Source organism: Morone saxatilis, unplaced genomic scaffold, assembly GCF_004916995.1.
Source record: "Morone saxatilis isolate NCDOM2014 unplaced genomic scaffold, NCSU_SB_2.0 Contig6, whole genome shotgun sequence".
Lineage (NCBI taxonomy): Eukaryota > Metazoa > Chordata > Actinopteri > Moronidae > Morone > Morone saxatilis.
In genome coordinates this window covers 6,968,281-6,995,144 of record NW_023340206.1, presented here as the reverse complement: position 1 = coordinate 6,995,144, position 26,864 = coordinate 6,968,281, and the positions used below count along the sequence as shown (strand labels likewise).

General features: G+C 40.2%; 2 protein-coding genes across 4 annotated transcripts in view; one reads left to right on the top strand and one right to left on the bottom strand.

Annotated features, from left to right (window-relative positions):
* Positions 1 to 1,809: 1,809 nt before the first annotated feature.
* LOC118339753 (bile salt export pump-like) lies at positions 1,810 to 20,472 on the bottom strand. 2 transcript variants are annotated; one of them, XM_035677468.1, is made up of 29 exons: positions 20,394 to 20,472; positions 20,245 to 20,263; positions 19,235 to 19,264; positions 19,101 to 19,152; positions 18,776 to 19,014; positions 18,707 to 18,715; positions 18,503 to 18,590; positions 17,344 to 17,477; positions 17,090 to 17,261; positions 16,824 to 16,948; positions 16,567 to 16,741; positions 15,983 to 16,096; positions 15,754 to 15,864; positions 15,518 to 15,643; positions 14,882 to 15,085; positions 14,612 to 14,782; positions 13,561 to 13,762; positions 13,349 to 13,418; positions 12,828 to 12,948; positions 12,544 to 12,714; positions 10,866 to 10,970; positions 10,379 to 10,540; positions 8,822 to 9,025; positions 7,831 to 8,072; positions 6,921 to 7,077; positions 6,300 to 6,497; positions 5,131 to 5,337; positions 3,333 to 3,479; positions 1,810 to 2,857 (listed from the first exon to the last, which is right to left on the bottom strand). In XM_035677468.1, exons 1-29 carry the CDS (start codon positions 20,470 to 20,472, stop codon positions 2,657 to 2,659), a joined length of 4,035 nt encoding a protein of 1,344 aa, XP_035533361.1. In that variant the 3' UTR covers positions 1,810 to 2,656. The 2 variants fall into 2 exon arrangements, with proteins under 2 accessions (XP_035533361.1, XP_035533360.1); XM_035677467.1 differs by having other exon boundaries at positions 18,707 to 19,014.
* Positions 20,473 to 25,247: 4,775 nt separating this feature from the next.
* Positions 25,248 to 26,864, top strand: part of LOC118339759 (retinol dehydrogenase 7-like) — a 4,150-nt gene continuing 2,533 nt past the window's right edge. Inside the window, exon 1 of one of the 2 annotated variants that reach the window (XM_035677476.1) lies at positions 25,248 to 25,335. The gene's annotated coding sequence lies outside the window, so the exon portion shown is untranslated. Of the gene's footprint in view, positions 25,336 to 26,297; positions 26,437 to 26,864 lie in introns of those variants that run through there. The other variant, XM_035677475.1, reaches the window with a different exon arrangement.

Genomic DNA, 26,864 nt, shown 5'->3' with positions numbered 1-26,864 from the left:
GCGTTGTGCTATCAAACTGCTTATTCATGGTTTAGTTTATGTAAGTGAAAAAGTAGAGGGAGAGGCCGACAGCAGCTCTCTGCTATAAACGGCTGAGCTCTGAAATGCTGCCATCCCGCATTATCTTCACGTAGCAGGAAGCCCTGCGATGCATTATCCCAACATGTGTCTCAGTGGAAGGCATTTCAGAGCAGCAGGTTTTAATGCGGTTGTGCTTTGCTGTGCTGGTACAGAGTTAACACGGACAGCATTTCTCTGTGTTTATTACAAGCACATCATGTCGTCATTGGGACAACTGACTGACAGCTAGAAAATGAAAGTCCTGGCTTACAATTTCATGGCTACACCAGTGATTTTGTGTGTTGTAGCCTATTAAATATACAAATCACATACACTGTACCAGGTGTTGCATAGTGTACTATTCATATCATACCTTCCAGGCAGCATGTGATTTGTATTCATTCCTGCTCTCTGCTGAGAGGGAAACTCACTTGAGATATGTAATCCATCACAGTGACCATTTCGTTGCCCTTGTTTTCCCGTCAAAGTTATTTTATCATCACGCGGTAATGTAGTTGAAAGCAGGAGCCATTTTCTCTCATTCAGTGGTGAATTTGTGGAGCCCCAACACGGACAAAAAGCTATAAATGTGATATAAAAGTGGATAAATCAATGTAATACAGTTAGCTAGTTATATAATTTAAATGAAATGTCAATCTAAAGCCCACATCTACTTCAGCCAGGCCAGCTTATGTTTATCATCCATAAACTGCTGTAGCAGCATTGAATAAACTCTACTAGAAGCATTAAGAATAAAACCTTTTATCAATTTTCACCTTTCAACTTTACTTTTCTTATTTCGTTCTATTTAAATTCATAATAAAAACTAATAGTATTATTAGATGACATATTCTGTTAGATTTTGGAGTAGTCTGATAACCTTTTGCCACATTTTCAAGGACACGTGTTCAATTAACAAACCATTTTCCGTAATAAAGGAAACATCCAGATTCACATGATCCTTTTCAAAATGTCCATGTTTGCTTATTTGTCTTCTGACTTCGATTTCCCGACAGCATGAATACAATGTGCTTTGGCAAGTGTCAAATATCTATTGTCGAAGTGTCCTTGAAGGCACCACGAGTTAAGAGTTTTAAAGTGGCTCCTGCTAGTACCAACATTGGCTCTGGATGGCCCAGCCACACCGGGGATTTCATTTAATTGGCTGACTAGACTGTGTGGGCGTGGACAGACTTGATTGACATCTCTCTGACTCTCCTGTTGCACCAGTTTAGGCGGGAAATATCACGCTGTTATCAATCCCATTGGCCCATGGAGTCTGCAGCAGCATAGCTCCGCCCACCTTCAACCTGAGCAGAGGTCTAATTAGCTCAACTGAAAACACCTGTATGGGGGCGTGGCGACAGCACAACAAACAGATAAACAACGACAGATATTTGACTGACATGAGTGCATAAAAACCAGCACACAGGTAGGTTGTGAACTGGTCCTGTTTGTTTATAGTATACCTGAATATACATCTGCGTTTACTGCGAGGAAGGTGAAGTACATACAGATACAGATTTCAAACTATTTCCCAATATTTGCAGTAAGTCGCCTACTTGCATGATGTATCTTCAGCAGCTGGCAGCGGTGCCCAGGTGCCCGTTCAGCAAGCATGCAGCAGTTTATCAGAGCTCCCTGGGACTCCACTTGAGGAATGAGTCAAATCTTTCCTCATCTTTACACAAACACTATACGTGGCTCAGTCGAGCTCCAACATTTTGACACTTTTATTTCATTTCCACACACAAAGCATAAAAAATAGGACCGTCCATACGGCGTTACAGTCAGACAGCAGTGAAAGACAAACACACACTGAGAGTCTGGGAGGAGGAATACAATTAATGAAGCAATTACATAAAATTATCTAGAAGCACATGGATATTATTTTGAATGCTTTCTACCTGGTAACATTTGGGGAAATCAACTTTTCTTCCTGAGAAAATATGTATTCTCTCACTATTCTTACTAAAGGAAGGAATATATTCAGTTAAAACCATTAATAAAATGATATATTAAATATTTAATGATTGTAGATTCTTATCACTCTCAGCAAGGAGAATAGATTTTCTGTATTACAGTACGAGTACAGTAAGTGATAACCATCTGTGGAGGTTCTGCCGTAACTGCGTGAGTAATTAAAATAATATTCAGGCAGAATCCCGATTGCCAGAAACTGTTAGTCGGATAATAAGGTTACTGTGGTGAATTATGGGATGCTATTAGCTCTGGATACCACTGCATCAGGTGTGGGTTACGTGTATTGTGTTTTGGTTTATTGGTTTTTAGACATGGGACACACTTTCCTGCTACCTGCTGGCGTGTGAATGAGATAAACAACTGTGAACATAACAGGAAGACAATGACCTTAAAATACCCCCAAAACAGGGTGTGTGACAAACAAAACCCCTCTCTGCATGACAGGATCCCATCCCAAAAATAAATACTGTACGAGTGAACAGGTGTATCTTCTTAGTTTGTCCCCCACATACATCCTGCCCCAGCCTCCCTCTCGACGTACGGTAATAACGCTGCTCCTTGCATTTCGTTTCTCTTGGCTGCCTCGCTAATTGGCTGCTGTTTCCCTGAGCAGTTAGCTGATTGGTGCTCCTGTGGTAACCAGCTTGTAGTAGGCTCCCTTCAGGGCCATGAGCTGGTCGTGCGCTCCCTTCTCGATCACAAACCCCCGGGACATGACGGCGATAATGTCAGAGTTCTGAATGGTGGACAGGCGATGGGCGATGACGATGCAGGTCCGACCCTCTCTGGCTTTGTCCAGGGCTTCTTGCACCGTCTGCCATTTTAAAAAAACACACGCACATGCATGAAGCAGCGTTCACAGACACGCACTCAGGCGGGTGCCATCATCAGTTCTCCCGCAGAGCAGACGTACAAGCATCGCAATTATAGCAATTTCACAATCATGCGTTGATTACTATCATTAGAATGCTTCAGTGGATGTGAGCGCTGAAGAGGCCGCTCTGTCCTCAGCATGGTTCAGCCTTTTGTGCTGGAAAAGCAACTGCATAGGCCCACATACCATATTCATCTTAAAGAGGCTCTAGTGGTGGGTTGGTATGAACTGTGAGCTGCTGGTGATAATAATAGAGATGATGAATGATAATGATGTTAATGATAATAATAATTAACTCCCTGCTCTCCTTGATCTCTGTGCCCGGAGAATATCAAGCAGCTGCACTGTACTGTCATGTGAGGTTTGTGGATTCAGTAAACGATGACGGCGCTGCTTAGGGTTTAATGAAGCGTACCTTCTCGCTCTCAGTATCCAGGGCAGAGGTGGCCTCGTCCAGCAGCAGGATCTTGGGGTCACGTATGATCGCCCTGGCGATGGCGATTCGCTGCTTCTGACCGCGAGACAGCTGGGAACCCTGGGCGCCGACGTTCGTGTCATATTTCTGCAGCAGGAAGAGAGAACATCTGTGTTAAATGACCTAAATATCACGGTGAGTTACACCCCCATTTAGACAACTTTATTTGTTTTAAAATCCATTTTTTATTGTTTTTCTGTGAGGTCATAAAAAAATCAACAGGCAATAATTACTTTTACCTGGATTCAGTATCCTTTGTGAAAGCAATAAGCAGCAAAATGTCACAAGGCCACGTTCTGTGTCTTTCAGCTTCAGACCTCTCTCAATTCCTCTGGGCTTGTTATTAATGGAACTTTCCATACCTTGCCCTCAGACTTTCTCACTTTGCCCCTCATCACCTGGGACTGTATGCACAAAACATCCTGAGGCTAACTGTAGCTCCCAACTGGCCAAGTTAAGAGAAAGTCCCTAAAAATAAGAAGTGCATCAGACCTAAATTTGGGACTCCTGAGTTGTTTTTTTTTGTCTGACACACGTTAGAGGTTAAACCAACAGATCTGCCAGGCTGATGTATTGGCCAATATTAGCTTGGTGCAGATATTTCTGTATCGGTGTTTGTGTCAGCCGGTAAGTAACAAGAAACTGCAGGTAATTTAGAAACAGTGTCTTCATTGCAGAGTTTGTCCACCAGAGAGCACTGACAAGTTGATTTTACCCTAAAAGGTTTGACACACTACACATTATGGACTCAGTTCTTTATAAAAACAGATCTGTTGGATTCATATCAAGTTTGTTTGTCTTTATGTAAAAAAAATTTAAAAAAGCGATATATACATTACTGCTGAATTATCCATCAAACCACAATAGACCTTTTTCTTAGCAGCCACTTTGACATAAAATAGTAAACACAGTAAATAAACACAGGTGTTACCAATGATACTGATACTAGTATTTCAAAATGGCTGCTGTAAAAAAAGGTCTATGTGCTCTCTAGCCCACTAGACTATATAATTGAAAACTCGAAAGTTGTAGCTTTATAGATTTGTAATTATTAGTACGATAATTATCAACACAGAATAATTATCAGCCAGTAATGGGAAATGATTGTTATTATGTATCATGCTGATAATTAAATTAAAGCCGATAAATTATTTTTTGTAATTGACTAGAAAAAATAAATTAACATTTGAAGAGTCAAATGATGTCAGAGCGATGGATTTTTAAGTCATCCATCTTCGCTACATCTCAGCCTTTCTTACCTACAGGCATGCATAGACGTTTTAAAAAACAAAAATGTGAAATTATTAGTTCATATTATCAGTATTGGTAATTATCAGTTATCGAATCGGCTGAAAAACAATCCATATCGTGCATCATAGACGTAAGTAGTAAAATATGTTTTTTTTCCAAAGCTGTTATAACCAATTTCAAACTAATGCATTCAGTTTGATTTAGCCGAGAGAGCACTCATAAATCAGCTGGCAGATTAGTCTATATTGGTGAATATGATCCACTAATCACTGTGGACGAGTTCTTAGTGAAAGCTGCAGTGAGATACACTGTGTACATAAATATACCAGCCTCTCTACCATTTTCCAGACCATATATTGTGCCCTTGTTCTGTTCATGCCTGCTGTCTATGTTTGCCTCTTCCCCCTTTTTACATTTTGTTTGTCTTTGCTGACTGACCGCCTGTTGCTGTCAACACCACAAACATCACACACAGAATCCACTGTACCTCGGGGAGTGACATGACAAAGTCGTGAAGCTGGGCTTTCTTGGCGGCGGAGATGACCTCATTCATGCCGATTTCCCGCAAGTTGTTGCCGTACTTGATGTTCTCTGCGATGCTGCAGTCAAACAAGATGGGCTCCTGGGACACGATGCCAATCTTGGAGCGCAGGAAGGGCACGTTGACACGAGTGGAGTTATGGCCATCAATCAGCTGCAGGAAGCAATTGATTTTACCATTAGTAGAAAGCAATATAATAATCAAAGACTGGAAATACAATCCACTTAATGAGCTATCATAACACAATCTCTACTGTAATTTCTCTCCTAACTGTGCAGGGGTGATACTGTCCTTTTTAAATCTCGGACAGAGAATCGGGACTACGTGTTTTCAAACCACTTCCAACTCAATTAAGGCCATTTGAATCTTGGCAGCGATCCCTTACTGGCACAAAGGCAAACCTCCATCCTGGGTGGAGTGCCCGTTTTTTAAAATAAAGCCAAAGTCAGCATAAATGTCTGATTGATAAATGGAGTGAAGTCATATAAGAGTCAGAAATACTTCAATCACCAAGTGCGCTGAATGTCCAGCAATTATTCTTTGACTTTGACGAATTACAGGTTTTACTTTACACAATGACACTCAAGGTACACCCGGGCCTCATGAGTGTAAGTAGAAAGCAGACTGTACATATGACTTATTCATTTCAGAATGAGATATCTGACATTTCGATAAAGGTCAGCAGCTGCTGTGACAACATAAAGTTGGTTTTTAAAGTCAGACCTCTCATTTGCACGTACCGTTTGTAGAAATATGCAAAGAATTCACCAGATTCCTCCTGTACAGGTTCTTATTTATCTCAACCATATCTATATGTAACAGAGTTACTTTGTCTGTCAGCTAAAAACAGCTCCCTGCTGTGACTGAAAACGACGGAAGTGGAAATACCTCAATACTATCAAATAAAGGTGTAACAAGAAGCCCCATGCCACTAAAAAAAACTTAATTTTAAAGGAACAAGTAACTATAAGCTGTCAACTAAATGCAGTGCAGTAAAAATAACAATATTCCCCTCTAAATGTTCTGAAGAAGTATTACTATATATATTATTTCTATTCATAACACACTTTATATTCAGTGTACATATGCAGTGTTTGGCTGTGTGTCCTCCTCACCACTTTGCCATGGTCAGGATCATAAAACCTCTCCAGCAGCTGCACGCTGGTGCTCTTCCCGCAGCCGCTGCTGCCCACAAAGGCCAGCGTCTGGCCGGGCTTCACCGACACATTCAGCCCATTCAGGACCTGGATGTCAGGCCTGGTGGGGTAGGTGAACTTACAGTCAATGAAGTCAATGTTCCCTTGGAAGTTATCCTGAGGGAGAGAAAACAAAACAAAGAGTACAAAGGTTAGTGTAGGTTCCTGGGTGTGTTAGGGCGCCAGCTCCTGTCCACAAAAGGCAGGTTAGTCTCTCCAATTACAGAATTTAATGCTAACAAATGTCTTATGAAAGTTTTCTATTATTCAAAATGATTCACATCTTTTAAAGGGCTCTGTGTACTGGTATTTTCCTTTGGATTTACAATATGTGACAGTCCATTCTTATCTCTTCCTTCCATCTACATGTGTCTTTCATGACTGATGTAAAATTAAGAGGCACAGCAATAAAGGAATAACAGACTTTTCATCTAGGTTCCCTTCTGAACCTATTATGTAGGCAGTGCTCTTTTTTTTTTTTTTGTACACTCAGCGTGCAGCGTTGTGGCTTGACACATAGCATAACAAATACCCTCATACCCATTTATCTCCCTTGTCGCTGTAGACGCTGATCTTGGGCACACGGTCCAGCAGCTGGAAGAAACGTGCGGCTGAAATCTTGGCCTTGGCGTAGTCCGGTGTGTAGGAGGAGGCTCTGCCAAGGGCTGTGCCACTGGTGACGATGGCTGAGATGACCCTGCCACAGAAACCAATGTAATGTAACTTATCAGTCCACCCTGTTGTACTTCTACTGACTTACCACAGGGTTGGGTCCTTTCTCTTTCTCTCTCTATTTTTTAATTATAATTCTTAAAATATTCATGAAATCAAACCCAGTTTTGATATATGCTTGGCATTTTTCAGCATTAGTTAAATATATTTACATTCTCTAATTACACCTCCATATTGTATCGGTAGTGGCGGAGTCTGCCATTCCCACATGGGATTCAGATTGCCTTCACACACACAACAGATTCACAGGAACAGACTTATGTGAGTAATCAAGCATTACTGTTCACTCTCCTGCAGCTGTATCTGAGCTGTGTTAACGTACTGCTAATGATAACCCAACATTTCCTGCTGTGTCACGCTAAAGGCAATCAGCTGGTATAAGAAGGCTTTTATTGTATTTGTATTTGGCACTGAGGTCAGCATTCACAGTGATTGTTTAACAAAAAGGCTATTACAAAACAAACCCTGGTCAGCAAGCATTTTTTTGATAGCAGATCAGTTAAATATTTTATGCGTGTGAATGAATTCTTTTGCCTCTAATTGCCCCTTTAGGAATTAATAAAGTATTTGAAATTGAATTTGAGCAACGAGGCCTGAACAAAAAATTAAATGTTACTACTAAACAGGACTGACAGAAAGCCGTGTAGCCTGGAATTAATTGCAAACAGCAGTAATGACACACAGAATGACACCAGACTTGTCAGCCTTCTCCTCTCACCTGAACACCAAGCTGAAGTGGAGCCCCTCCTGTCGCACCAAGTAACCTCCAAACCTGTAGGAGGCGGAGTTCGTCAAGAAGACGACGCACTGGGCGAAACCATAGCAGGCTCCGTATACGTTTGCTTTCTTCAGGGCCGCTTGGTACGGAGCGTCTAGCTGGGCATTGTACATGTCCACAAAACTCCTCTCTTTCCCCAGGCCTGCGATGGTGCGGATGTTGTTTAGTGCCTCACCAGAAATCTGCAAATAAACACCTCGGGTTGAAATTCCAATACCATGTTAAATGGCAGAAAAACAGGCAGATAGTTGAATAGAAGCTGTTCCTAATTCTTATGTGTTTTTAATGTATGAAGTAGAATATGATATAGATAAAGCATTGGCTCTGTTATCTATATCCTATTTTATGCTGCTGCAGTAAGCCAATTTCCCCCCACAGGGATCATTAAACTTTCATCTAATCCACTTTACTTGGATGGGTGGGGTTTACTGCATGGGTATAATTAAGATAGCGTAAAGAAAGTTCACAGTAAATTGACTTTTGAATACTTTTTCTTTGATTCCTTCCTACTCTTGCTCCTACTGGATTGGCCTGAGGTTTTATCCACTGTGTAGTCTTTCAGTACTATACCTGAATTTTAAGCATGGGTGGCCCCAGTAGGAATAGAGCAGAGACAGTGTTAGCTCCCTTCCTAACTTGCCAAATTATAGGAACACCTAATAAAATGCTATTGTACCAAGATCTGAGTTGAGCTGTAGGGATGTGGAGCTTTTCTTCAGTGATGAGAAAAAGCTGAAACCTGGAGCCTAAAATAGACACTGTTGGTAAGCTGTCTCTTATCTGCTGTCAGTAGATAAGTCATATGTGACCCTCTGCCTGAAAGTTTAGCGGGATTATTGGGATGATGCTTTTTGACTTGTCACTCATCCGAACTGTGATGATGAAAATAGAAACACTTTGGTAAAGCTGTACAGTAGAAACAATATCAGACCCGTCCAGCCGACTCCATGGCCTGCTTGTCCTCTTTTGCGAACCCTGTTAGCATCTTAGCCTGGAAGCCGCCAGACAGAGCGATGAACGGCAGGAAGCACAGGATGAGCAGCGTGAGCTTCCAGCTGAAGTAGAATGACATGAGGACGGCGACGCCGATGTTGGTCAGAGAGTTAACGATCATCCCAATCTGCGAACCTGTAGCCTTTAGGAGAGGATGAGCGAAAAAGAAGGATTGTGTTACTTTACTACAAATTAGGATACCAAGCAAAATAATGTAGTTAAGTCACATTTTCAAATATAATTCATTACAATTAAGGCTAGATAACTCTGTGGCAGTTATTCTTGTAGCATAAAGTGCAACATAAAAAAACAAACACATGAAATCACGTAGTAAGAGTAACTCAGACTCACTCAGCAGCTCTGCATCAATGAACAAGAAAAATCATCTAAACAGGAATGTAATACGAATATAACTAGTATCCTGTCATTCCTCACAAAAAGTAAGACCAGCATGACATTACAATCAATACATCAACAACACCGGTAGCGGTAATGATAAATCAGTATAAGCATCATCCTACAAAGGCCTACATACTCTAAAGGCGTCACTCAATAGAGACTGGGGCTTCCTCTCAGCTTTTGTTTGGGAGGAGAGCGTGTCCTTGAGGTACATTTGTTAGCAGCCGCCCTCGCCACCGTTCGAGAAACCACTTTGCATTTAGAAATCCCCAGACGTTTGGTCGGAGCTGAGATAGGCGAGCTCCCTCCTGCACTGAGGAGGAGAGTAATGGCTGTGGCGATGAATGAGTGTTCGTCTCTGTAGTCTTGACTGAGGGGACGTGTGCAAGAGGGTAGGAATTGAAACTCCTGATGAAGAGGGTGGGTGCAGTCTGAGTCTTCACCACCACACTGTTATACAGAACAGCCTGGCTGGACACCTGTAATTTTACTGCTTGTATTCACTATTTTAGCCAGTGCAGTCTTACGAGTTTCTGTAAGCAGAAAAGTTGCTCTCTTATGGACCATTTCAGTGTTTCATCCGAAATATCAATGACTGAACCACGGTATTTGTAGCTGACAGCAGATTCTACCTCTTGACCCTCAGTGATGGTGCTTTAAGTGGGATGAGGACGGTGTCTGAGGTCAATGCACATGTCTTTTGCCTTTGATACATTGAGTTTTTGCACAGTCAACCACTGTGAATATTCAGCCGAAAAGGCATAAAATGAAGGCATTACAACCTTTCTGTTACATCAGCCGTAAAACTTTAAAACCTTTTTCCACCAGCGTCACCACTTCTGAAGTTTCCTGCGTTTGTATAAAACACCCTCTCAAAACTAACATATCAGAATCACTGTGTTTTATGAGTTTGTGTAGTAAGTGACTCTGCAGGTTGTGCATACTGCATAAAATGATTTTCAATCAAAATTTTAATACCAGAAGAGTGGCCTGCTGTACTGGAAACAAATCTCACCGTCTCAGCTTTTTAAATCATTTTATTGCTGAATATGGGACTGAAGGACTTTTAGAAATCATTCTCTTCGCTGTAACTCACTCCTTGAACTTGTGAGGCATCAGTCGCCAGACGCGTTGTCAGAGCTCCGGGGCTGTTTCTGTGATCATCAAACCAGCCGATCTCTTGGCCCAGCATGGCGTGGAAGCCGAGCCGCCGTAACCTGCGAGTCAGCAGCTCCCCAGACTTGGAGAAGGCATAACTCTGGAGACACACGCATAGGAAGTATTTTTTATTAAATCCCGAATAACAGCACAGTGAGCTTCAACACAGTATAATGTAATATATTAGTAATCTGAGAAACCTGCGTCTTTGTCATCCCTCCCCACCAGGGGGTCTGAACTCATGACTCAATTATAGAACAGCATCACTGCAGGATGTAGGAAAACTCTTTTTCACCCACAGAAGGTATTAATTTGCCAAAATAAAGGAGGTCTCTTATGACTTTCCCCCAACCTTGAACACAAGCAGGGGGTGAAGGCAGTAGCACTTTAGCAATCAGTCTTGCTAAAGGAGACTGCTACTCTACCTGCAGCATCTGGGTGAAGAAAGAGACCACGCCGACCATGACAAAGAACAGGCAGATACCATCAATCTCCTTCCTCTGAGCCACAGGATCTGTTACTGAGAATGTCTGAGAACACACACAAACACACACACACATACACAAACACATAGGCATGAGCAAAAAACATGTTATTATGGACCACATACATAATGCATGCACACTTACACACAGCAAGGTGAAGGAATAGCACAATACAGTGACCATTGTCTTATTTTACTTCTTCTAAACATATATAATAACACATCACACATAAATACATAGCTGTATATTTACATAGAAGTACAATACTCCTTTCATAGGACTGTACTGATGATGCAATGCACCAAGCTTGTTAGAATTTGTAAGATTATTTATCTGAGCATGTTATGTTGCCCAGTGTCAGCAGAACGGGAAGAGCAGGAACGCGTCCTGTTATTCGGACTTTACTGCTAGCCTTATAGTCGTTTACTTCTGGGCAGGTGGCGCTCTCCGTGGTACTGAAAGAGAATTTGATTCTGGCATGTTAGATCAGCTTTTTCCTTTTGTTGTGTATGTTCGCATTCACTGTGTGTCTGCGTGAGGAAAGGACATGAGAATATCGTGCAACTTTAAAAAATTCATTAAAATAGTAGGGTTCATCTAACTTTACCAGGTGCAAGAAAAAGCCTAACAGGCTTCTCTGATGCGCTCTAAATTCATTCAAATCCTTGTGTACATGTTGGGACCATAGGCCATCAACCACCACCCAATCCAAGGAATTATTTTCTCTGGTTTAGAGCCCCACACTTTTAGTTATTTTAAACGTTTGCATGCGTGCAGTAAAGTCACTGCAGCAAATATCTTTAATATTTAAGCAGCACAAATAACTGTAGTTATAAACTTAACAGCACAGAGGAGTCTTCAGGATTCATTAAGAGGAGGATGGCTGTTTTTCTCCAGCCAATTTCTCAGTATGAACCTGGACTCTGTGTGTGAACTTTTGGATGTGTAGAAGAACACAGAACATTAATTAACATTATCCTGACCGATCCTGTCAGCGTGTCGGGAGAGTTAAATAATCAATAAAGATGCTGCTGTGCCTCATGCGTAAGACGCACACATTCTATCTTAATGGGGAGAGGGTTCACACACAACCCCAAATAAGTATAAAATGTATGTATAAAATGTTTTATGATGTTTTAGAGATATTTGAGCTTGTTCACTGCAGTGCTTCTGAGTGAGTTTATATTCTTACTGTGTTATGCATTTGTAGTGGTACAAGTGAAACTAACTCCACCAACACCATTGTGTTAGTGTCAATATCAGATCTTCTGTAAATGCAACTGCCAGTGATGGTGGCTCTGCAGCCAATTTTGTTACGGGTTCGTTCACCTAGTGGGAGACATCATCATCATCATTATCGGCATTACAACCAGGAGACTGAGATGAATGTTCCAACCCAGTTGCTCATAATTGTGTTCTGAACAATAGGAGCTGAGCTGTTAGCTTGCCAGCTACGGTATTCACCAACTAGCCCTATGAGTAGTGACCTATTTCACACTGGACACTGGTCAGTAGTGTCCCCAGGTTGGATTTGTGGTTAGTACACAGTGACTTTAAGCCTTTTTCTATTAGTTTGATTTGTATATTAAATAAAATTGGATCTGAACTTGAACCTCACCGCCAAGATTTGACTGAACAGTAGAGAGTAGACGGGATTGACCCCTCCATTTATGGCGGCCCCAAAGGATCCAAAAAGCATATAGGGCCATTCAGGTATGTTGTACTTCAGGATCCTGGTGACTGGAGCAGGCTCCACCAGTTCATCGTCCTCCTCCTCTGGGACGGCATCCTGAGCATTCACACGGACAAATACACACATTATATATATATATGCAGTAAAAGCTGATGCCTGTTATCTGAGCAGTGATATAGAAACAAGTGGTTTTACACTCCTGCACACACCTTGAATTTGTCTGCCTGTGACACAGCGTAAGCTCTGGGGCCAAGCTCTCCAGCGATGGAAACAGACGACTCTGGGATCAGATTGGAGAGCTGAGATCGGGACCGCTGGCGGATCGAGGCTCTGGAAAGATGCAATCGTCATGGCATGCACATGAATATTCTAAGGACACAGGAATATACTGTAGTTACTTGACTGTTGTTCTCCTTGCATTCATTACTGTGTGCTTGTAATGGTGGTGTTTGAGGACCTCAAGCCTCCTCTGCTGTTGCACCATTTGTAAGTGGCTCTGAGTGATAGTGTCAGCTAAATGCTACAAATGTCAAAGTAAATGCAGAAGAGTAATTAAGTAAATGACGGTACCAGCTTCTGCCATGACACAACTCAATTTCAGCCACAAAATGGCTACAGTAATAATCCTATTTAGATGCACAGTAGTGTCAGGACCACGTAAATGGATATTATACATAAGTGAGCTCGTGACAAAGGGCAGCGGGTTATTGGGCATGTGTTTGTGTAATACCTCAAACTGGCGCGGTAGCTGCCTGCTCTGGATAGATTCAGCCTCTCTGGCTCTTCTTCATTGTCAGCCACTAATACAAGAAATCCAATAAAGGGTGATTATCACAAGTAATGGATCCTTATAGTTTCTGTATGTGGATAAATATCGCTTGTAGAGCGAGGATTTAGTGGCATGAAAAATTCGAAGACATTATCCCCCGAAGTTGGACCTACTTTGCCGAGCCTTCTCATTTAGAGCCTTGTCTCCTTGGCTCTGTAGGGTGACAAGAGTGAAGTAGACTCCCTTCCTTTCCAGCAGCTCGTTGTGTTTGCCCCTCTCCACAGCCCGGCCGTGCTCAAAGCCAACAATCACATCAGCATTCTTTATGGTGGACAGCCGGTGAGCAATAGAGATGGTAGTGCGACCCATGCGTACCTATGAGGAAATTAAACTTGTGTTTCTGCTGGGAACTGAGAAAAACACTCTTGATAGATCAGTAATGATGACTGGGGGGGGTATTTATTTTAAATAAATAGCTTTGAGATTTAACATCAATTTCTTATTTTCTGATCATGAACTGTCCCTATTATTTTAAATGTGGCAGACTTTTCTCATCTCATTACATGAAATTAAAATGTTAATATATCAAAATAAAAAGAGAAAGTGACACTCAGTCTCCTGATTTATCCATTTCTATATTGACTTTTTTTCACAGCAGCTATTCTGACAGACAGTTGCAGACGGATAAATACAGGTCCATTTGTTTATTTCGCTATAACTCTCACTTTTAATTGCCTTCTTTAAAGAGAAACTCACAAAACATTGATTTTACACATCAAAGCCTAGATGCTAACAGGGACAAAGAATGTGTGGAATAAAAAAATCTCTGGTCCTGCTGCATCTATTTTTAAATGTATTTTTATACTGCCCTTCGTGAATGTGATAATGTTATAGGAGTGTGATACTGAAGTTGTGTTATTAGGACATTTGAATATTTTTGGAGTATGCTCAAAGAGGAATAGTTTTCATGTTATGTCTCGTGTTGTCAAAATGTACATGGATGTTAATACTGATTTCATTGATTGTAGATTGCCACTCAGTGTTATGTATCTGTAAACCCGTATCTCATACTTGTGTTAAACTTTCCTTGAAAAAGAAGAATTAAAAAATCTAAGCTAAAGAAAGAGAAATAACGGCAAAGTGTTGAAGAAAGCTTTGGGTTAGCTCAGAATTTCATTTTCCTGCCATCAAGTTACTTCTTGCACATCAACCAGTCAGACTCACTTTATCCAAAGCTTCTTGAACTATGGCCTCGCTCTCGTTGTCAAGGGCAGAGGTTGCCATGTCCAGCAGCAGGATACGAGGATTTCTGACCAGAGCCCGAGCGATGGCGATACGCTGCTTCTGACCGCCGCTCATCTGACCTCCGCCCTCCCCCACCAGGGTGTCGAATTTCTGTCAGATATAAAAGGACAAGGAGAGTTATTCAGCTTATTGGCTGTTAAAACTGCTCTGAATTCATGCTTTTTGCACATGAGCCCTTCTCCCTTCTACCTGCGGCAGATCCATGATGAAGTTGTAGGCGTTGGCCTCCTTTGCAGCAGTGATGATGTCTTCCATGGAGACGCCGGGTCGACCATAGCGTATATTCTCAGCGATGGTGGTGGCAAACAGCACAGGCTCCTGCTCCACAATGCCAATCAGCGAACGCAGCCATTGGATGTTCAGTCCTCTGATGTCATGACCATCCAGGGTCACCTGAGATGGAGGGCGCAGAGAGGTTTTGCTAAAATTGATGGATGATGCCATTAGAGTACTTTTTTTTGCAGAAACGCTACTTTCAAATGGTGCGGTTGTTAGTCTTGTGTGTAACCTTCATTGTGCTATAAGAGGTTATTTTCTGCTCTGGAAGCTGAAAGGAATAAGAAAGTAAGGTGTGCAAAGACCTCTAATTTCAGTAAAAGTGAAAAATGAGGGTGTTAGGACCCATTGGCTGAATGAAAAAACAGATTATCATGTACTTCTATCAACCCCCGGGGGAAGGTTATTTTTGTAACGACTAGAATAAAGCTTTAAAGGAAGGAGGAGGCAGCTACAGTGTGTCGAGGGAATCTTCAATCTCAGGAGTTGACAAAAGGGACCACCGATAGAAGAATCACAGTATATTACATAAGAACACGTCAAACCTACCATGCCCTCTTTAGGGTCATAGAAGCGCTGGATGAGCTGAATAGCAGTACTCTTCCCAGCTCCACTCGGACCGACAAAGGCTGTGGTCTCCCCTGACTTCACTGCAACACTGAGCTGGTCCAGGATCTGAGTAGAGATCACACGACACAATGGCAAAAGAGATGCAGAAAACTGTGTCCGGAAATCGAATTCTACTCTCAGTTATATATGATAACAAATGTAAATCTCGTAAGTACCTTGACTTCAGGTCTGGACGGGTAGTAGAAGGACACATTATGAAACTCAATATCTCCCTTGACCCTGTCAAGCTTGTATCCAGCCTCAGATAGACAATCAATCTCCGGCTCCTGACCGTGACACATTTGAAAAATGAGACTTGTCAATAAGAGGCAGTGGTTTCCTTTGAAAACACTGTACCTTGTAAGGATCAAATGAGTGCAATATTATAACATCCAGCATTCTCACTCTGTCGATAGTCTCAAAGATGATGGTAGCAGCTCCACGGCCTGCAGCGAACGCCTCCAGACATGGGGAGGCCTGCCCCAAATTCATGGCTGCTATCAGAACACCAAAGAACACCTGGAATGACAAGGTCGGTATATTAAAGCTGCAAAACCTTTCTTGGCCTGCACAGAACACTGTTAACAAGGTATCACGCTGCACATACAAATGAGTGTTTTTCAGTGTAACAGATTTGAAATTGCACAGGATAAAATTTGTGAAATTCCTCATGTGATTGTTTTCTCTGAGGTTTTATATCCAAGCAGCACTGTTATGTTTTTTCTTGTTCTGTCCATGTAAGTGAAAACTGAATAAAGGAAAGGGGGAATTCAAAGGGTGCTTGTAAGATATGAAACATCAAGGGTCGTGTAAAAACTTCCAATCCCAAAATTAAACCAAATGTTAAAATCCAACAAGAAAAGGCTTGTGATTATGGGCAGGAAAAGTACAATTTTCCCATTTGCTGCAGTGCTAATCTGTCAGTATTAGTTGTACTAAACCAAAAAAGCAAATAGATGCATATTTTTTCAACATGGTAAGTGTGATACCTGCAGTAGTGTTCCTGGTGTGTACTCCTCTGCATCCACCACCAGACTGGAGCCATACCAGAAAGCCAGACCATAGCACAGAAAGATAATCAGCCACATATATCCAGTGAAAAAGCCCATGATCAGACCCTTCCTGATGCCCCAGCGCTGCGCTGAGATCAAGTTCCTGTCGTACCTGCAGAGGAAGAGAGGAGCTCACCTCAGCTGCATGTGAATAGGAAAAAGTAGATCTTCAACTTTCTTCTGGCAAATGTTACCTTTGCACTTCTTTTAGCTCTCCACCAAAAGCTGCCACAGTCCTGATGGAGGAGAGGACCTCGTCAGCTACAGCTCCAGCTTTGGCGTAGGCCTGCAGCTCCATCCCCGTTAGCTTGGCCACAAACTAGAGGGAGAACAGAGCAAAGTGATGGAGCAGACAAGAGAAAGAAGGTAAGTGAATATAAGTCAAGAGAATACAAATTAGGAGTAGTTGAGTCAAAAAAAGCCAAGTCAAGCCGACACATAAAGCCAGGAGAAGTCTCACCAGAGCCATCAGACCAGCTCCAATACCGATCAGTGGACTTGCTGCGACAATGACGAGCGTTAACTTCCATCCTTTCACAAAGCCAATGCAGAAGCCACACACGAAGGTGGTGAAGCGCTGCAAAAAAATGGCAACTTGATCCGCAATGGCATCGTTGATCTTGTTGATATCACTGTAATACAGATATAACCACTGTAACACACACACACCAATACTTCGACAGACAGAAATCACTCAATCACGGTCCCACTCACTCTGACATCCGAGTGTTGAGCTCCCCTACGGAGGTGCAGTCGAACCAGCCGATCTCCATCCTCATCACTTTGCTGAAGTACATCCTCCTGATGAGCTGAATCTGCCGGGCAGCAGCCGTCACCCACAGGGAGATCTTTCAGTTGTAAGAGAGAGGTTATACTTGTTCGTTGTTAGATATAAAAGCAAGCAGGACAGGAGGACGGTATCAGGACCCTGACCTCTGACCTTTTTGAAATTTAAAGGGGCACTACATCTACTACATTCAAGCACTCAGCCTCAGAAGACACTTTTTTTCTTCTGTGGCTCTCGAGCTTCGTCCAGGCGGAGGGAATTACACCGGTGATGTCATTGTGATGTCACCAGCGTCTCAGTTTGGGATTGGATAAATCAAGTTTTTACAAGTCTAGTCTTTATTTCAAACTGGAACCATTTGGATTTTGAAAAAAAGATGTGATCAATTATCAATAATGGTAGTTCTAATGAGGAAACACTATTGAGTGGCATTCTGGAAAATTAAGGATCCAACATTTATTTAATTTTGACCATTCATTTTTTTAATCTGTCTCTTGCAACCCAACTTTATGAGTGTAATACTAAATCTCGATACCATTTATGAATCAATAGTGGTTTTAAACCAGTTTACTAAAGGGCCCAGAAAGTCCCATCCAGTTCTCTGTCTCGTTATATGTTGCGGTTGACTGGTTTGAATGCAGCACTGAGATCCAATATACATCCAATATACTGAGAGATTTAACCACTGTCTGCAGACTGACTGGAAAACATCCAAGCAAGTGTTCCTGGCCCAGAAGGTGTTCAGTTGTTCAGAAAAAAAGCTTTTTCAATGATTTTACTCATAAATGGTTTGATATTGGCTTGTAATTGTTAATTAGTGGGGTGTCTGGATTGTTAAGAAAGGCTTAATGAAGGCAGTTTTCAGGCCTGTGGGAAATATCCTGAGAGAGGAGAAGAGTTGACTATTTGCAGAAGATCTATTGCCATGCAATTAACTTTTTTTTTAGCTTATCCAGGCAGCAGGAGGAAGATTTCAAAATGGATCAAATTGTGTCATACTGACTGACTTTAAGTGGAGGCAAGGATGACAAGGATAGATCAGATCTATTTTTAGATGCATGAAGACAATGACATTTTAAAACCAACCTGAAAGTATCCCAGCAAGAATACAGCTGCTCCGATTCCAACATAATAGAAGGCAAACTGTGTCATTTCGTATTCAATGTCGAGAATCCTGAAAGCCAGCAAAGATACAATAAATAAGTTAAACACAGATATGAACGTTTAATATCACATCTTACAGTATATTCAGTGTTAAAAAACCTCATTCATGTCCTACAACCCACTTACCCACACGACCTGACCGGCAGCGGTGTCAACATCTCCCATGTTGAATTGTTCATGAGGCTCCAGTCTGACTGGTTCGGCTTTGTGATCGAGCTGTGCGCTGCAGTGTAGTTCTTCTTCCACTGGATAGTGTTGTTCACACACTCCTTCCTGTCATCTTTTAGCTCGTTCAGCTCGATGTCGTACTCGATGAAGGTGTCAGTGAGCAGGCCGAACACCAGCAGCATGAGGGGCTGCGCAGAGCCGTGCAGCACAGCACAAACACTTCCTATCACCATCATCAGCACCTCGTGGCACGTGGCAAAACGGAACTGGACAGATATAGCACACATTAGGCGGATAAATCTGAAGTGGAGATGAAGAAAGAGGACGAGTGTGGCATAGAAAGATATTTTACCAGCTGAAAGAAGCCGACCCTTATTGCTGGTTGATCCTCATTTGCCTGAACTCTGTTTGAAATACAAGGCCAGTCAGTTTTAATGTGAGGTGAATGTGACAAAGTATCAACAGCCCATGTTATATTTGACTCACTTCTTATTGTCCGTGGAATTCGTCATGCTCCTGCATGAAAAAACAGAGAGTTGCTGAATGTAACCTTTCTGAAACACTTTATAACAAGGCTACAGGACATGCCTAAGAAACGCATAAAGACTGCTGCTGCTCAGGATTAAGAACTGATCAAGTCAATTAGTTGATGCTTAGTAGATCAACTGTTGCTAATTCACAACTCACTTTATACATACAGTATACATCAACTTTTAATTTAATTAATGCTCCATTTAGAGCTCAGCACAGAAAACATCTTTATTTGACGCCACATGAACATCATTTAGAAAATTAGGAATGCAAACACACCGGATACAAAAAACAACCAAATATAGACATTTACTGTTCATTCACTTGCTTCTGTTTCCATGTGCTTTCTTAAGCTCTCATAAGTAATTAACTAGTCATAGATCAATTTATGATACATCCTGCATCAGCCCATACATTTAACCATCAGGGCTCGTGCATTAACATGTGTTTTGTATCCGTATTGTAGTGTTTATTCTCTGATATAGCTGCACTGTTGAAGAATGAATATGTAGACTGAATAAACACATGTAAATAATAAGCCTGTGTACATACACACATGCATATATACATACAAGTACTCATGGCCAATGTCATTGACCTCCACAGAGATAACTCTCTTTCTAGCAACTCAATTTCTTATGAACAGGGTGACTAAACAGCCAAGGTCCTTCCTGTTTAAAGGCAATAGTATATTTTAGAAATCAGGCAGCTGCCTTCTCTCTTATTTTTCCTGCTGTTTTAATAATTCTGGCTAGCTGGTGGCTGCACTTTGCACTTGTTGTGAAACCATGCATAAATATTAAAATCCCCTCCACTAAACTGATCCTTGCAGAACATCCATACTGACATCAAAAACCTTTTCTACAAATATAACGAGTATTACTACTCAACTTGTGATTAAAATAAATAATTTATAGATAAAAAATACACAGATAGTGACATAAAATACCCCAAACAAAACTTACATATAGGAGCCAGCTGGTTCTGCAACATAAGAATACAAAAGGCATTCACCTTATTAATTTACATCTGCAGCAGAAACAGATCTCCATATGATTTGATCATTTTTGGTTGCGTCTTCACTGTCTAGAAATTAAACATAATCGTGCGTTACCTTCATCTGAGAAGTCATAGCTGTGGTTTTCCTGCCCCAGTTTTTTAATGCTTTGCAGTTTCACTGATCCAGTCGGCATGTTGACTCATCTTGGAAAAGCAAAAAGAGAGCGAATTTTTAGATGTCCAAAGCCAGAATAACTAGTGTTTGACATCATCTCAGAATTTAAATCCCACTTGACAGTTTATATTTTTAGCTAGTCTTCCACTTTCAAGGAAAATGACATTTAAATGAGAAATTTACCGACACGTTTTCCTTTTTAAGAGAAAACTATTTCTTGTCCTTGATTGAAACTAATCATGGGTTCTAACAGAACCAGGTGAATTAAGCCAGGAATAGCAGCTGTCCTGCTACTAATAAATCCACACATGCAGCTAGTCGTAGTTGTGGCAGCTCGTCACTTCGGTATAGGACGACACACTGTGTACCTTGGCAGCGATTCACTTCGCTCTTATTGAACAGAATTGGGCTTGGTTGGAACTCGGGGTCAGAGTGTTTTGTTTGAGGGTAAGTGTCCTGTCGGTTTATGCTGCTGAAAAAGGTCACTGACCTCGGCGGGCAAACACTTCACCTGCAGAGGCCCTGCACTGTTTCTGCATCCTCACTAGTTGAATGTGGCTGATGCATTCACACAGGTGTTAGCATTAAATTAAAAAAACATAATGTTATCCTTTTGATGTAGTTTATGAATCATATGCTAATGTGCTCCTAGAGAAAAACAAATCTAATCCAGTTGTTTGTTTACTTGGTGAGGATACCAGTACTATGGTACACTGGATTATTCTTTAGCTTGCCTGTCTGCATAATACTAATAAACTGTAAGCAGCATCAACCAAATTGTTTCAACATTGAATAATGGTGTTTAGAGTGTTTGGACTGTAAAAAGGGCCTATTTGTCGAAGACTCGAAATTATTTGATGGACCCTGAGACTTCATGAGGTCTTGATTAGTGCAGGGATTAATAGGATTTAAGCAAAGACCAGAGGCTTTAGTGGACAATTCTTCAATTACTTTGATAGCTAGAGAGCTGTCCTTTAAATACAAGCTTGTGACAGCTTCAATGGACTAATAACAATAGCTCTACATGCAGTTTGCGGATCACTTGATTTAATGTATTCACTTACAAATGGGATTAGTATACAGTGTTTTTATTGCATTACAAAATAAATCTCCACAGCCAGACATCCCAAGGTGATGAGAATGAAAATTAACGCTGTCAAAAGCAGCTACTTTTTTCTGAAATCAGGTTTGAACTATCAAGGAAATCTAAAACTAGTCTAATATCGTAATAGATCCTTCTAATGGACATAAACCCCAGTTGAGCTTAATTAAGTACTGTTTTCTTTCTTCTGGCAAATATCTTCAGACTGGGCTCCAGCTGTCAATATAAATTAAATCTTTATGAAGTTTTGAATTCAGATGATCAAACCTAGAGTCATACTAAAACACTGACTGACATGTTCCTATTAAAACACTGACTCTGTAATTCCTCTAACACCTGGATATTACAGCTAAACTAAAGCAAACTGTTTTAATACTGACAACTGGTTGAAGGACATTTTGGACTTTTTGTAACGCTGAAGTTCAGAGGGTTATTCTACTCTAAAGCATAGTATCACAACTCTTGTGTATTAACTATGTGTGTTATGTCTGTGTGTGTTTGTATTAGTGTGTGGTTTGATTTGGTGGTATGTTTGATTTATCCATCCAACTTCAAATCACTGATCAAACCCCACCTTTTCAGAACTGCTTTTAATAATTAATTTATTTTTGAGTGTTGTAGATATAGCTATATTTTCTTAGTGTGTTGTTACCTTTTTCTTTTCCTTTTTAACTTATGTGAAGTGTCTTTGAGTTTCTTGAAAAGCACTCTAGAAATTAAATGTATTATTATTATTATCATTATTATTATTATTATTATTATTGTTATTATTTAGTAACAGTGCTGTGATTGGCACTCTTCTTTTCGGCTCCTTAAACTATAAAGATGGAAAGGCTTTTAACAGTTAAAACATGTCATAATAGGGAGGCTTATAAGTAAAACTAAAGTACAAATGAAGCTGCGATCACACTGCAAAAATGTATCTGAAAATGTTCTGAGGCCATAGCATTGCACACAAAATATGACCAGTAGCTTATGGTGGCTAATGTTAGCAAACTTTTCTGTTAAATCACGGTTAGGCATAAACAATGTGCCATAGTTGCCCCACTGTTCTGCAGAAGTTACACAGGCGCTTTAAAGCTAAAACATATAGTAGTTTTACTACTCGTGAGCAGCTGTTGTGTGTTGACATTCAAGCATTTTGTACTAGCGGTTGTTGCCCTCTTCCAGCTCGACTTCCTGGTCAGCTTTATGTCGTGTTTCACCTTGAATGCAACAACGAGTGGAATCATATTATTTTCATACTGCAGATTAAAATACTGCAATTTCAAATCAGACACAAAGACACACATGAAATAGGAAAAGTGAAGGTTGATTGTTAATTGTCTGTTAATTTAATAATAAATTAAAATGTCAGCTGACCTTTTGTGAAAGTGCATTAACCCTAAAAAACATTTCTGCTCATTCCTTTGTTTGAGAAACACTGGCTGAAAGGAAATTAAAAATAAAATTAGGTTACACATTGCTGTGCGTCATGAGTAACCCTCTTTGTTGAAGCTACATTGTGAGCCAAAGGAAAACAGTAAGCCCACTTTAAATCAACAACAAAATCTTATACTCTTTTTTTTTTCTGCTGAAGATTTGTTTATATCATTAAGGTTTAAAAAGAGTACAACAGGACCATATTTTAGTTTTTAATCATTTGAGACTCACACAAAAACTTAATTTTCATCTATAAATCAGACCCTTCCATTATGTATGAGAATATACTCCTTGTGATTTATATTGTCATAAAACTGACTGATTGGGCTTCCACGCTCACACATGAAAACAACCGATTGCTCACTGGTGGTCGTGTTCTGTCGGTCACTCACTGCTGCCTTCAAATGCCGTCAGGAAACAAAAAATAAAAAGATTGTGAACATAACATGCGAACAAAGTTTCGGAAGAAGAAGACGTGATAATATGTCAACCTAATTAGTGGTAAAGGTGATTCACGTAGAACTCTCATCTTACCCATCACTTAGAAAGTCCAGGAGGAATATGTTTATTCAGGTTGGAGACATGGCAACTGTAAAATAAAAAACAACTAATATTATTAAAAAGGTACCTTTTTAAACATACTTTTTGTGATTCTTTATTATTATTGTTTCAGTTTGTCTTATTGTAAAGGCACACTGCAACTGTGTTTTAGAAAGAGCCATATAAAAAAAGTGTATTACTTATTATTACTGTGAATGTCATGCAAATTGAACGAAAGTGAACTGTGCTGCCTCCAGAGCAGTCAGCAATATTGAAACTAAAGTCCACACAAACAGTCCAAAAATAGTGTGAAATAAATGTGTCGCAATTTTCTATGTTCAAATGGTTTGAAAGCATTAACAACCGACTGTAAATTGCATGTAGGCCTATTTGGTTACTTTATTTTGTTTAGCAGCACTGTGTAAAGTATGTTGTATATTTAGTCTTTTTTCAAGAAGTGCTTGAAGGCATTGCCTGGACAACAGGAAATGAATTCCCAAACAACGATGCTGCCACCTTGTGGTAGAAATGTAAAATTCAAATGACCCTTAACACACTCAGAGATAAGGTGATAAAGAAATATCTTTATTTACGGTGTTATGTCACTTGTACCAATAAACATTAACTATAACCTTCATTAGTAGACAGAAGACACATACCTATATATAAGGGAATATATCCCCTCTGTGGGTATTGTTTAGATATTTTCACATCCTGTTGTTGAACAGAGGAAGAATGTTTAATTATGTGCAAAAGCACAGAAAGGAAGCAGATGGAGTAATCTACAGAGCGGAGGGTTGGTGGGTCTGATATCATAGGCCTAAATAATGACAGAGATATGACATTTCAACCACAAGACTTTTAATATAAGTTGTTTCAGTGTATGTAAATCTGTGTGTTAGAGGGCACATGTTACAGATTATCTCTGTCTCTCTTTATTCTTCTGTCTTATACAAAGTACAGCATCATTAAATGAACAGAAAAGAGTAAATTTCACAAAATAAAAGAACAAAACTGCAACATTTTATATTTAACATAACAGGAAACACAACACACAACAATCACCAACCAGGAAAGGAGGATTTTAACAGTATATTATCCCTCGTAATTCTGATTAGATCAGCCGGCTCTCTGAGATAACGAGAGGAAATAGGAAGCAACTTGTCCTCTTTGTGCCACAGACCTTTTTCACAGCAGCCATTTTGACATGAAAAGATGAAATAGGGTTTGGTGTCAAATGCTGTCAAATTTAACACATTCATTTTAATTAATTTTAAACATATTGTGTTAAAAAAAAACTGAAAAAATAACAATATGAAATTTAATGATCTGTCATGATCTGTCAAGTTAAAAATTTGATTTTGGATATTTGGAAATAATTTATTGATTTCTAATGTCAACTTTAGATATTTCTATTCAGTGCTTTACTTATGTGCCACAATAATGTGTTTGAGTTAGAATATCTTCATTTGGGGGCTCTTCCAAGCAGATATTGATACATGTGATTGAGATTAAATCAGCATGTATTTCTGCCACCCATAAAAAAATGAGTATTTCTCTAGCTCCGCCCCTGTAAGTAAGGCTCTGTTCCATTAAGTGTAACAGAGCCTTCCAGTGAGTGTAACCATGTACAGTAGCAGCACCCTGACTCTGATTGACCTGAATGGAACAGAACTTTAATTAGTTTCATAGCTAACACCTGTGTTTACTGTTTCTGCTGAAGCACCAGAGGAAAAGCTCCTGAACCCAGCTCCTCTACACACACACCATGACCAAGACTGTCAGGACTGGGTGGAGAGACCAACCTGAAGCTAGAAGGTCAGTGAACATCGGACTTAAACTCATTAAATGGCCAGAAACACAACTCCAGTTCGACCAAAATGTTGCTCTTTATTTGCTGTGCAACTTCATAAGGTGGTGCTGTGTCAGGTGGCTGCTTTAGCTTGTTTTGGAGTTCTTCTGCTCCCTAGTGGCTCAAAATGGATAAATTCAGATTTAAATGTAATTATCAAGGGACATTTCATTCCAAGGTGAGGCCATTAAATGCTAAATGTCAAATTTTACAAAGTAAGAAAGTCACAAATGTCACTTAAATGTCACTTTGTAACGAGTGAGGCCTACATTTTGCCTGTCATGGTCCTCTGAAGTTGCAAAGGAAAACTTTCAATGACATTAAGACTTTGTTCATGCACATTTTACCACAAAACTGTTTTTGTATAAACAAATATAATATAGTATAATAAACAGTATAGCATATTAACATACTAATACAGGCCTATGAAGGCTAGAGGGAAGGACCCCATAAGGGCTTTAACTTTTAAGACACCCCTACTGGAGGTAGAACCAAGCACAACAATGTGCTTTATAATAGTAGTAGTAGTATTAGTACTGTATTTCCTCTATGCATCAAGTTATTCACAGTCTGTTTTTTCAGACACATAGAGGAATATCTTGTCCACTTTCTCACCAAATTTAGAATTAATCAGAGTTTGCATTATGAAATTAATATGAGTTCAGCTGTATCAGTGAATTATTTTATACAAGAATCAATTTCTTATATGGGAGACCTTGGAGAACATGAAAATAATGTTGTGTCCTACCTCTAGCCTATATGATATAGTAGTAATATAGTATAATGTAATATACAGCATATATATATATAGTATAATAATAACAAATGTATGAATCAGTCCAAGAGAGACACTGTTTTAATTAAGCATGCAGCTATTCGTGCTGTGGCCGGTAGGTGTCGCCTGTTGCCTCGTTGTGGAGATCATATGACCATATATTTACATGTTGCTGCTGCTCTTCTATTGGTGGGAGTGTGTCCTTCATCACGGAGAACTTTACACTCATCGACTGCTATAGAAAGTGTGTGATAACCGGCTGAGACCGTCCAGGAAGAGCTCTGCACTGCAGGTGGGGTCCTATATCTCCTGTCTTATTCACACAGTTAGAGAGAAACCTTTAAGGGATGTTGTATAAGTTGGTTTTATTAGGGGTTCTTCATTAACATAAAGCATTCGGCGTTATAGCTTGTGTTATAGCTATTATTATAGCTATTCTTATAGCTAGGAGCGACAGGAGAACAGTTATTTGTTTGGTATTTAAGCTCTTATAGGTCACTCCATCAGAGGGGTGTGGAGGATTGCAACATTTAAATCTGCTAATCGGGTAAAGAAACCTCGGGTTAGTGAACTTTAAAGTCAGTATAGCTCTCAATAACATGCCTGTTTGTTATCACTGTCTGGTTGTGCAATGTATCAACGTTATCAGAGCCAGAGGGTTCACCACGTACTCACATTAAAGGACCACAAATGTCTTTTTAACCCTTAGGTGTTCCTCGG

Coding starts and splice junctions, on each gene's coding strand:
- LOC118339753 (XM_035677467.1), bottom strand. CDS start 20,472: ATGCCGACTGGATCAGTGAAACTGCAAAGCATTAAAAAACTGGGGCAG. Junction 19,015..19,100: donor GGGTCGGCTTCTTTCAGCTG/GTAAAATATCTT, acceptor ATATCTGTCCAG/TTCCGTTTTGCCACGTGCCA. Junction 16,097..16,566: donor CACCAGGAACACTACTGCAG/GTATCACACTTA, acceptor TTGTCATTCCAG/GTGTTCTTTGGTGTTCTGAT.